Here is a 12346-nt window from a genome sequence, read left to right as displayed (position 1 = left end):
ATAATGGAGCAAAATGTAGAGATAGAAACAAGGCCAACATGATTCCCCATCCTTGCCAATGATCATTTTACTCCAACAAGTGGTTAGTGTATGGTCAGGTTGGGAGTCAGGGCTGGGAGTGGGGGTTGCATTGGGTGGAGGATGTTCTCTTCTCAGATATCCTCCATTTGAGTTGAACAGCTGGGAAGAATAGATGAGAAATTATACCATGCACTTTCTATAGTTTTCATGGGGCACCTAACATATTAATAAAGGATAGCAGTCAAGTTAGGGGCTGTGGTTGTGGCTCAGTGGTAGAGTGCTTGCCTTGCATGTGCGAGACCCTGGGTTCGATCCTCAACACCACATAAGAATAAATAAGTGAAATAAAGGTATTGTTTCCAACTACAACTAAAAAATAAATATTTAAAACAACAACAACAACAAAAGGATAGCAGTCAAGTTAAACTTGGGTCAGATTCAACCCCCAAATGAATCTCTGAAATTAAAATTAATAGGTGGTTTGTTTAAGGTTTGGGATGCAGCTCAGTTATAGAGCACTTGCCTACAATATTACGTGTGAGGCCCTGTGTTTAATCCTTAGTACTGTAATACAAACACACAAAAAAAGTTTTATCCTTCATTCTTATAGAAAAGTAGCTATTTACAACAATGAGCTTATTTATATGGGGAACAATTTTCATTTTTCAATGTATTTAAGTTGTTAATCCAAAATTTTAACAATAAGCCCTACTCTACTCAATTACAATTTAAGGCTGTCCAAAAAGACTATGTTGATGGGGGCCCTGCCTGTGGAATGCTAGGGTGGAAATTTTGCAAAGGGAGAAATCACCACTTACATATTCAGTGCTCATCAACTAGGGAAATGGCTAAAGACCAGCATGTTTGTGTATTACAAGCAATGCCAACTTTCAGAGATGCAAAATATTTTATAAACATGCAAGCCAGGAAGAACACTGCTATTACAGACTAGGGAAGAAACCTGTAACATTTAATAAGAACTTTTTACCCCAATCTTAAAAGATCTCCTATGAGTTTTGTTCTATTAGTAAAATTGTAATATTACTGTATTGATTAAAATTCAAATGTGAAACTTAATGTGAAAAGCTACTTACCTAAATTTAAGAGAGTCATCACTGTCCCACTTGGAAGCTCATTCATAAGCCCTCCACATCCAAATCCAGCTCAATGCAAACCATCTACCAAACCACCAGCCCCCAAGCCAACCCTCCCCAAAATCATCTCCACGTCTCTCGTGTTACCCTTTTAATATTCATTTATAAATTCTAAACTTCAAACAAATACCATATTTTATTGCTGTTGATATTATGAACTATTAAAAAAGTGTTAGATTAAGTTTTAAAAATCAATATTATAATCATTTAGTGCACAATCCCACAAATTTAACACTCAATTTAACTCATTTGCTATCTCACACACAACCAACACAATACGCAAGAAACAACTGCTGGGAATTGTTTCAGACACCCGAAAGTATGTTAATTTCCAAAGCAAAATGACTTGTGCTGTGAATTTTAACGCACTTGAAAGCCTGTACTTTCTCTCGTTCTGGAACACAAATTTTGCATGTCTGAAGAGCTGTGATTCATCTTAAGAAAACCCATCTTGTGTTAAATGGAATGGAAACTGGACTAAGTGGTCAAATGACAAGTACATTCATATTCAAGCTGTATTATAAATGCATGTACAGTAATTTACGTCTCTCAGCTACCACAAAAGGCTCTTGATAAGCAGGTAATTTGCTAAATGGACTCCTTTATCCAAGTATTCGAAGGGCGTTACAAGAAAAATCTGCAGAGGCATTAATGTGACGTAAAGGTCAAGCATTGTGACATACCTTTCAAATAATCCCGCCTAACTTGCGTTATGATGAGGAGGCTGTTGGCAGCATCGTTCAGTGCGAAGCCCTTGATGTGGGTCTCAGCGCTAAAAGAAGCAGACATTTAGAAAGGAATTACTGACATGCTTCTGATACGATAATAAATGGTTGAGCACCAAGGTGAAATTATAAAAACTACTGTTCGTATGTTAAAAATATTGCTGCAAAATATCGACCTGGAGACAGCTTTTGTGTTATCCTGTCAATGGTTATAGAAGGATAATTTTTTTTTGCATTCTGACAGATGACAAAGTTGGAAATGAGCAACAAAAGAAACAAAGTACAAGATTTTTTTTAAACAATCGGTTCAGATTCTTGAATGCTGACATATTAGATGACTAAAATAACTGCATGCCCTGCATTGTTCCGCTGTATTCTAAGCTGGATACTTTTTCCTACATTCACCATAATTATAAAATGTAAAACTATTCTTCCTGCAACAAAAATGAACATTTATTTTCAGCACTGTATATTTTAAACATAAACTACAGCATATTACTAACCAACACCATATCATTTGGTTGATTAATTTTCAAATTTCTGTCATCTAGATACATAGAGTTCTTAAAGCTTTTAAACATACTGCAGAACCAAAACCGTTTAAATTTAAATTAAAATTTTCACACAACAACCCAGTTTTAGACTTCAAGCAGAACCCTAACTTTTTAAAACTCAAGAGTTAAAAACTCAATGAAGCATACAGGATTAAAAAAACAAAAAGACAAACCCCCCAAAAAACAAAAATGACATCTATCTCTGGGTGTCTTTAATGCCTGGGGTTCATCACAGAATTAGGAAATCACCACAGGTCAAGGGGGCAAAAGCAATTGCTGCCATTTGCCTTACCAAGCTCAGTGGTGACCTCGCTCCCAGCCCTGCACAGAAGCCTCGAGCTGAGCAGATTGTGAGGAAAGCGGGGTCACTGCTAAATTATTCTCACCAATCTTAATAAAATCCTCCCCAAACACCAAAATACACCCATCCCCTCAGTCCCCTGTAGCCTCTGAGGTTCACCCCTGTGGTCCCTGGATGCAGGATTTTCTTATCCCCCAACCAATCCTCTTAAATCCCGCCAAAGCACCCATTGCTCAGTTTGACTTTTTCCCTTTGTCCCATCTGTCAAAGCTCCTAAATCGACAACTCATGCATGAGACTATAAATTATGTGAAATAAAGGATTTACTTCCTCAATCTGTGGCATGATTAAATAAAAATTAGCTCACTCCTTATGCCAATATTATTACATATATTATACCATATTTCCTTAAGAATATTCCCTAAGGTTCTAAAACCATGAGGTAACAAAACTTCTTTTAACTGATGGATGTGAAATACACTTTGAGGGTGTGAAAACCTCAAAACATGTAACATTCTTTTTTTAATAATCTCTTCCTATCTTGGGAAGCTGCCTTTTCATTATAAATATGAAAGTAGAGCTAAGGATTAGAAAGAAAAATTCCCATGAGAGGAACTGACCAATTTTAACCAAAATATGTTGCAAACTGGTAAAAGGAGAAAAACTACAAAAAGTTACTGATAGAGATCTCTGCACTGCACTCTTCCATACAATAAAAGAAATTTGATCATAATTCTGATTTTTTCCCCTAGAAACCAAATTTTCTGTGATGATGGGAAATATTCCTTATCTGTGCTACACAATACAGTACGCCACTCACATGTGGCTGTACAGGACACTATGACAGAGGAACAGAAATAATAAAACCTAATTAACTTTAACTTAAATTTAAACACGACTCTATATGGCTAGTGGCTACTGAACTGGACTGCACAGAATCACAGACTTTTTTTTTTTTTTAAGAACTACCACAATAAAGAGGGAGAAATTGTAGAGGGAAGCCCTTTATCAATCTTTAAAGTTATAATCAACTGCAAAAATTAATCTATCACAGAAAGTATTTCACATTAGATATTTCAAAGCAATGAAAATGGATTGTGCTTATATATAGGACATTACTCAGTGATTGTAATTTATATTACTCTGGATAACGAAAACTGGCTAATCCAGTAAAAATCATCAGTGATAGAATAGCATTATTTCCAGAAAGAATGAAATAGGAAGCTAGCAGGGACAAGAGAAAATTAAGAGCAATCCTCAAAAGATAAAGCAGGGCTGTTGTTACATGATTCTCAAATTCCCTAAGATTACCATTTAGTATTATCAGAGATTTAAAATAATTTATATCCCTTACTGCTCTCTGAATAAGCAATTTTCCTTCCTTCCTTGAAACAATTCACTCTCATAAAATTTTTGAAACATGAGAAACTAAATAGAAGAAAGCTGGTTTTAAAAAAAATTTTCAAGGCAGCTATTACTGTTACTTTTGAGATGTTCCATTACTTGTTGGGAAGGTTAAATGACCTTGCCACTAAAACTGAAGAAATCTCATTAGAAGTCAAGTGCATCTGTAACACATTAAGAGTCAGCGAAGGAATTATCAAAACAAAGATGGCAGGAAAACTATTGCTCTTGAGATTGAACAAGTAGCATTATGTAGATAATTATCATGGATTGCTGTTCAGGGATTGAGAGCAAGACTGGCAGAATAATACTAGGGGGCACTGCCCCTTGCTACAGTAGCTCATATTGTTGCCAATATTACAATATAGTTGCCTATAAAAAAAACAATTCCTTTTTACTCTGACTATTGATACTGAGCTGGAAGGGAAAGAGATGGTCCTAGTCTAGCATTGGCAATGAACTAGGACATGACTCCAGAGATGTTATATGACAGACTCTAGTAACATAATTAGCTGGAACTTGAACTTTTGCTTCTGAATCCCCAGTTCAAGGTTATTTTCAAAAGTTCCAAATGTATTTAAATGAAGTTATAATTCAACATCAATATAACACTTTATTGGTTTAAGGTCCAAGTTGATCTGAAGCTTTAGATCTTGGACTCAGAGCTACATGGAGAAGGAAGCTATAAATAATGGTGGCGTGAAGACAGCTAAAATAAAAGTGTTTTCAATTGTACAGAAAGTCTCACTTCTATGTGGAATCTAAATAGTCAAACTCAAGAGCAAAGAATAGAATGGCAGTTGGTAGGGGCTGGAAGGAGGGGAAATGGAGAGAGGATGAGGTAAGTTCTGGAACTCTACACACATTGCCTACAGCTAACAATACTGTATGATAAACTTTAAATTGTTAACAGGGTAGATCATCAGTATTCTTATACACAACCCCCCCCCCAATAACAATAACAACAAAGAAGGGAGGAGATGAATATACTTATGGCCTTGATGGTGATGAGGTTTTATGAGAATATACTTATTCCCAAACACACTCAGGTATATACATTAAACATATACATCTTTTTATATGTCAATTACATTCTAATATCTTTATGAAAACCTAGAAAGAAAGAGAAGGAAAGAAGATAAGCCTGTATTTTACAGATTGTGAATATAGGGTTATACTTATAACTATCTTATAAAAGTCAGTGTCTTTCAAACTTATTATGTAAAGATTCATAGTAGGACTATAGAAAGAAATGATGTTTTATACTACATCACAGTACACTGCTATACAGCATGCTATATACATGCAATATAGCTATATACATGCCCATAAAACTGAAATCAACATTTCACAAAATGCTATCTTCACTAAATGAAATGCTTTGATATTTTCCAGTCTATTTCATTTAAAAAAGAAAAATGCTGATTCTGTCCCACTAGATTTCATGAGCCACTAACTGATTGCAATTGCAGTCTGGAAAATATTCTAGGATCCTGAATGAGCACCCCCCCTAAGAGGCAAGAATACGTTTAAATCTCTGTTTTCCAATCTCATCTTATGAATATGTTTTAAGTATATTCTGTAATATACTTACATGTGATATGTTACTACAACTATTAAGGGTGTGTAACCAAAATGTTAGAGACACATGATTCCTGAATCACCCAGGGAGCTTAGTAAAATGCACATTCCTGTGCCTTGACACCCTAGCTGTTGCCCACCTTTGTGGTGGGATGTGGGGAATCTTTTTATGCTGCCAGAGTAAGGGCCACTGTTCCAGAACAAACCCAAAAAGAACGAAAAAAAAATTTTTTTAGTTGTATTTTTAGGACCATTCTCAGCACTAAACGGTTTTGTTTTATCTCCTCACTTTAATACCTAATTCTCAACACAAAAAGCTCCTTTCTTTTTTCTATCTTTCCAAATCACCACTGTTTCAGAACACCTTTGATTATGGGATAGTTTTATAGTAATTTTTTGAGAAAAGTAACTTTAAAAGATAGTCCTCCCAACCCCTTGCTTTCAGTGGTTATAGATGACAGGATACATTTTTCGAAATGTACCAAAACACAAACCCTAGGAATAGACCTACCAAGCATAACTTTAACAACACTGAAATTAACACTAGGTTTCCTAGTGACTCGAAAGAATGGCAAGCATCAATTTTCTATTCAGAATTCTATATTCCAAAAGTGCTATGACTTAAAAAATTTTGTAGGTAAAAATTGGTTGAGAGTTTACTTCAGAATCTCTAAATGGTATATTAGGGAAAAGTTCTCTTTTCCATTGAAAATAAACTACTGACCCATCAACATGCTTATGTTTCAAGGCAGGTGATTTTCAATTCCTCCCTTCTAGACTGTTTTTTTATTTATTAATCAAAGTTTTCAAGATAGTAACTTGGGGATAAGATAACATCAATTAGTTACCAGATACACCAGTAAGAAACCTTTCTTCTTATTTTGATTAGCAGAGTATTTTCATCTAGGGGATTAGCCCAAGAGACAAAACCACTGCTAGCACCAAAGAGATTTTTCTTTCAAAAATCCAAAACCAAACCAAAAAACCCATTACTGGTAATGGTATAGAAAAATGTTTTGAGAACCTATATTTTTCTTCAGTTTCTCTAAGTTATTTAATGTAAAACTTATTGTTTGGAAGAAAAACCAAGGCTCAGAGATGGCTCAAAGTTTCCCCCAAATCAAGGTGCTTTCAAGTAACATTCAAACCCTCATCTTTCAAGCCCTTTGTATCTTCATTACAACAGGCTGCTCTTATTACAGAAAAAAAAAAAAAAAAATCTATGGAATTAGTTGCTGAACAAGAAAAAAATTTACTTTTATGTACATGGATGTCTAAAATGAGCTGTGGGCATACGAAGAAAATAAAATGTACTATGTGTGGGTAATAATGGTAACATTTTTTATGGGATAAGAAAACATACAATGGAGTTAGCATTTCTTACGATCTTTATGGGTAACTAAGGCTAAATAAGCAATTGCTACTAAACCATGTAAAAACAATCTTAATTGTAGCCAATATTTTTTAAAGCAAAAGGTTTAACAGAGTGATACTTACAAATCTTTAACTTGCATTGCCTGTGGAAAACTATCCTTTGACAACAGTAATTGTATTAGTTTGTTGTAAATTTCACTGCTAAATACAATGTTTTGCCTTTGTGCTTTCAGGAAGATATTATATGCATCTATGAGAGAAAAAAAATAAGATGACATTATTCTGAATTGGCAAAAAGGAAGGGGAAAACCAAAGTCCTAAGCCCATATATTTCTTTTTAAATACTTATCTACCATTATAATTCTATAGAGATACATGCTGATGGCACAAGCAGATATCATCATTCTTCAAATCTTTTAAAGCCAAATTTCAGTTTTGGAAACACATATTGGTTTTCTTTTAAAACTATTTTTTCATACTAGCTTTCTTCAGTCAATAAATTATGTTCTTGCCAATAAAAATGAGAAATAGCTCTCCTGAATTTGCCAAAAGATGATACGAGTTTCAAAATAAACTGCAAAATGTGTGTTAAAGTCCAAATAAACCAGAGGTATAATTTAGATTGAGGGGAGCAAAAGATTCATTTTAAAGCAATCTTTAATCTATAAGTGGGTGGTTACAATGGTTAACATTTCAGCACAATAGCATTAAAGTGAATATAGCCTATAATTCTAAAATTAGGAGATCAAATTATTTGGCTACGACAGGACTTATACAAAAACATACAATTTTCAAATATACAGATATCTAACGAGTAAACTAGGCAACATTTGTTTGACTGATTAACAGTTTTATTTCACTTGTTCACAATAACTGTCAGTGAATGAAAAGATGTTACCAAAAGAGAAGTAACTACACTTTTCAGTCACTTACTTTTCTGAAATAAAATTGCCTGGCTATAAACAGCCAACTGAAACTACAATCCATTCCCTTGTGTATATAAACACATCACAATAGAGGGAGAGCATAACTCAACTATCAGGTACGGCCTTCTATGCACATAAGGCTCAACATAAAGACACAGAGAACATGGAATCGAGGAATGGATAAGATGCTAATGCTCAGAAGAACATTCTATGCTATCCGAGGTTTCTAAACAGGCAAAAACTATAATGCTTTTATGTACAAGCCGGGAGCATGTGCATTATTTCCTTAATTAAACTGAAGTGGCTGTGTCAAAAACTTACTTCTCTCTTCATGTTAAACTGGAAGGAAAAAAAGGGAAACCAGGGATGACAATATTTCTATGTGCATCTTAACTAAGGAGAACAATTTGGGTGAGTGAAAGTAACTGTGGTACAAGTTAATAAAATTTTAAGCAAGCCTTCCAAAGAATAACCCTTGTTGCCATTCAATTACCAACTGCTTTATACTTGTATGTGCTAGGGCACTGGCAAAAGTAGAAAGCTAAAACGCACAGATAAGCAAAAAGGAATTCTACCATTATCACAACTTTGCTACTGGTATGACAATCACAATATACCCTTAAGAACTTTCAGAAAAATACTAATATGAATATTCCACTTTCAAAGCATTTATATCTTGCTAATAAGCATTCAAACCCTGATACTTTAAAAAAAGTATTTAGAACCTCTGAATTAATAGAATAAAATTAGTTGATGAATAACTGCATTATGTTAACTAGTTTTATGTATTCACTTAAAAACATTTTTTTAAAGGCTATATATGAATGTTTCAGACTCTCATTTAAGTCAGATCAAAATTTCACCAGAATATTTACATAGTACTGACTGACAATTTTATATTTAGCTTTAATAGACACATGGTAAAACAGTCAAGAATGCATAGACTGAGTAAGAAGCAAAGGAAAAAAATTCAAGGAATAAAAATGGTTTACTTTGGATAACAGATATTCTCTAGATGATTAGTTTATTCTTACTTCAGAAAGTTTATGCCAGTGTCACTAAATTTCTAGTTAAGGAAACTAAGTAGGGCTATGAATTTCTAAATTGAGTGTTTTCTACTGAATACAGTCCCAAGCTGTCAATACTAAAATGAAACAAACAAACCCCAAATCTGCTATATTTATTTTCTTAATAGAGTATCACAAAACATACTTGAATTCCACCCCAAAATTGACGAAATTAAAACATTCCATGGGAAGAAATTAACAAAAATAAGAATAATATATAAATTGGAAAGGATATAAAGAAGTCTAAATGAATAGAGATGTCTTCAGGAAAGTTTACTAATAGAAAAAGGGGGGAAATAACAAGTAAAAGGACTTTAACCTTCAGAGATTGCTTGATCACTTCAACACATGCTAATATGGTAGTTAAGGCTCTAGTTATGTTTTCGTTTTCACGTAAAAATCATATTTGTCCTCCCAAATTGTGACCATGTTATTTTCAAAGTGTGGTCGGGTACCACATGACAACATTTTTGTCGACAACACTGCACAGCCTAGGAACACTGACGACACCTTTAGTTTGGGTGAGTACACTCATGATGTCTGCACAAGGATGAAACCAACCAAGACCACATTTCTCAGAACATGTCCATGTTAGGGACACATGATTATAATCATTGATAAAAATGTACATTGACAACAGTTTTTATTAAGAAAAAGTCAAACCTATAGAAAAGTATAAAGAACGGAATCATGAACTGCATTACCTACATTTAATAATTATTAATGTTTGGCCAGATTTGCTTTCTTTGTTCTTTAAGGCTTAAAAACGATTACAGAAATCTTTGTTTTTTTTTTTTTTAAATCCCTCAATACTTCATGTGAATCTCAAGAACACTGCCTAAAAAGTATAATAACATTATCATATCTAATAAAAATAAGAGCAATTCCTGAGTATTACCTACTACTCAATCAATACTTAAATTCTCCTAGGGCTGGGGTGTGGCTCAGTGACAGAGCTCCTGCTTACCTTGAGCAAGACCCAGGATTTGACCCTCAGCAATGCAAAAAAAAAAAAAAGCAAAACAAAAAATACTCCATAAAAAAACAAAAACAAAAACAACAACAAACCTTAAGTTCTCCCAATTGTGTCCAAATGAGAAAAATAATATATAAAAGTTCTATCCCTGTCCTAGACTACCTCTAGCTCACTGGGCTTAGATGTCATGCTGTTAGTAGAAACAAGATTGCAGTGGTTATGTTTACCTCTGTTCCTCTTCGATCGGCAGGAGTTCAACAAATCTTTCTCTATATTAGTTTCCACAGGTGAGGGTGATGAAGAATTAGTCAGGGAATGTTTATCATCTTCATACCACATCTTTAAAACAAAATTATTCGGTAAAACAAAAACTGTAACTACAGTTATCTTTTTGGTATAAAAGCTGATGCTAAAAGCAAATTACCTCAGGAACATCAAATGGAACTTCCTGGTTACTGTTTTTAAGGATTTCTGCTAATAATCTTAATGTCTTCTCACGAGGAATAACGTTTTCTTCTTGCATTTTATTCCAGGCAGCATCAGCTCTTTGCCAGTCACCATTTGCTTCTGTAGAATTTGATTAAACAGAAAATAATAAAGATCTTAAACAGAATTCATGAAAATCTTCAGAACTTGTTCTGAATTTATTCCAAATACTGCCTTTACGGAGATGAACCAAAAGTGATTGTGGACCAAAAGCAAGGACTTTTTTCTGTAAACATTTCTGAACCTTTTGAATTACAAATCACTAAAACAATCTTACCTGTTAAAAAATAAAAAGATACCTTGTTTTTATTAAAGACTGAAAATTATGTTGATAAAAAGTTTGTTTTTAAAGTAATTGAGGAATTGACCATTGCCAAAATCCATATCAGAAACAAGTAATAATTCAACCATGCCCTTTGGTGTTTATAAATATGGTAAACACATGTTCAATATCTAGTTCACAATTGTGGATCTGAAATGACTGAAAGCATTCAAATGAATGACTTTGCTTTACAAATGACAAATCTATAAACCTTTTTAATTAGCTGAGACAAACTGTCTCCTCTTCTGTTGCCATGAAGAATCTGATAGTGTGTGATATGTTTTCTTAGATATCTTATCTCAATAGGTAATGCAATCAAGACTAGATTTTTTCTTATTTTATAATTTTATTTTATTTATTTATTTTTATGTGGTGCTGAGGATCGAACCCAGGGCCTCACACGTGCTAGGCGAGTGCTCTACCACTGAGCCACAACCCCAGCCCCAAGACTAGACAAGAAGTCTGTTGGAAAGGACATACACAAATTCTTTCACACTGAAAAACATGGTTCCTCTTAGTTGGTGACCCAGTTTTCACAACCAGCAAAATCAAAAGAGATACACTGTTTTAGATGTCTTTTTAAAAAGCTTTTCTGACAGGAACCAGCTTGATGAAGGGGTTTGCTCTGGAACACAAACACTTCAGAAAACATGAATATATGTGATCCATAGTCTATTAGAGGAATTATTAAAAAATACCAAAACAAATAAAAATTTCCTAGGACCGCCCCACCCTCGGGATAAAAAACAGAAAAACCCTAAGCTTTTTAATAACTAATGACTCCTAGAAATAAAAAATTCTGAGAAAAAGCAAAATATACTTAGATTCCATTAGAAATCAGAAATCAGCAATAAAGAAAAAGGTAAAAATATGAGTAGGAAAATTTCCCTGGGTCATACGTAAACTGCAAACTACATTTTTCTAAGTATCATTCCCCATAAAATAAAGATTCCAGGTCTGGAGATGGGAATTATGAAACAAAAGCCTGGACAGTGGAAGAACTATCAAAGACTAATACGGTATGCATCAGACAACATAGGAACCAGTGGAAGGGGTTCCCACTGTCCAAAAATGACATAATTTGAAGACTAAAAAGAATAATGACTATACTGGGTGTGATGGAGCACACTTTAATTCTAGTAACTCTGGAGGTTAAGACAGGAAGATCACAAGTTTAAGGCTAGTCTGGGCAACTTAGGGTTGAGTGCCCCTGGGATCATTCCCCAGTACATGTGAGGCGAGAGGGAGGTAATAAGAAAACACAGATGTATATATTTTAAAAATCCATGAATTCATTAAAAAAAAATCACTTGTCAACTTTGGTTGTTTTAAGGACATCTGTACATAAGTTAGTAATTAATAGAAGAATAAGCAAGTATTTGTCCATTCTTATGAATTTATTTCATATTATTAAGTAAAAGAAGTCAATGTTGGATATAAAAAATGTAAAGTGCA

General features: G+C 34.0%; 1 protein-coding gene across 1 annotated transcript in view; it reads right to left on the bottom strand.

Annotated features, from left to right (window-relative positions):
* Positions 1-12346, bottom strand: part of LRPPRC (leucine rich pentatricopeptide repeat containing) — a 108005-nt gene that overhangs the window by 12224 nt on the left and 83435 nt on the right. Inside the window, exons 28-31 of the mRNA XM_081264072.1 lie at positions 10508-10650; positions 10311-10422; positions 7238-7364; positions 1859-1947 (exon numbers count right to left, since the gene is read on the bottom strand). Of these exons, the coding sequence (XP_081120198.1) occupies positions 1859-1947; positions 7238-7364; positions 10311-10422; positions 10508-10650 (471 nt within the window). The remainder of the gene's footprint in view (positions 1-1858; positions 1948-7237; positions 7365-10310; positions 10423-10507; positions 10651-12346) is intronic.

Source organism: Spermophilus citellus (genome assembly GCF_964194105.1).
Source record: "Spermophilus citellus genome assembly, chromosome: 13".
Classification (NCBI taxonomy): domain Eukaryota; kingdom Metazoa; phylum Chordata; class Mammalia; order Rodentia; family Sciuridae; genus Spermophilus; species Spermophilus citellus.
Note: the sequence above shows the minus strand (reverse complement) of the source record. Positions and strands in the feature narration are given on the sequence as shown.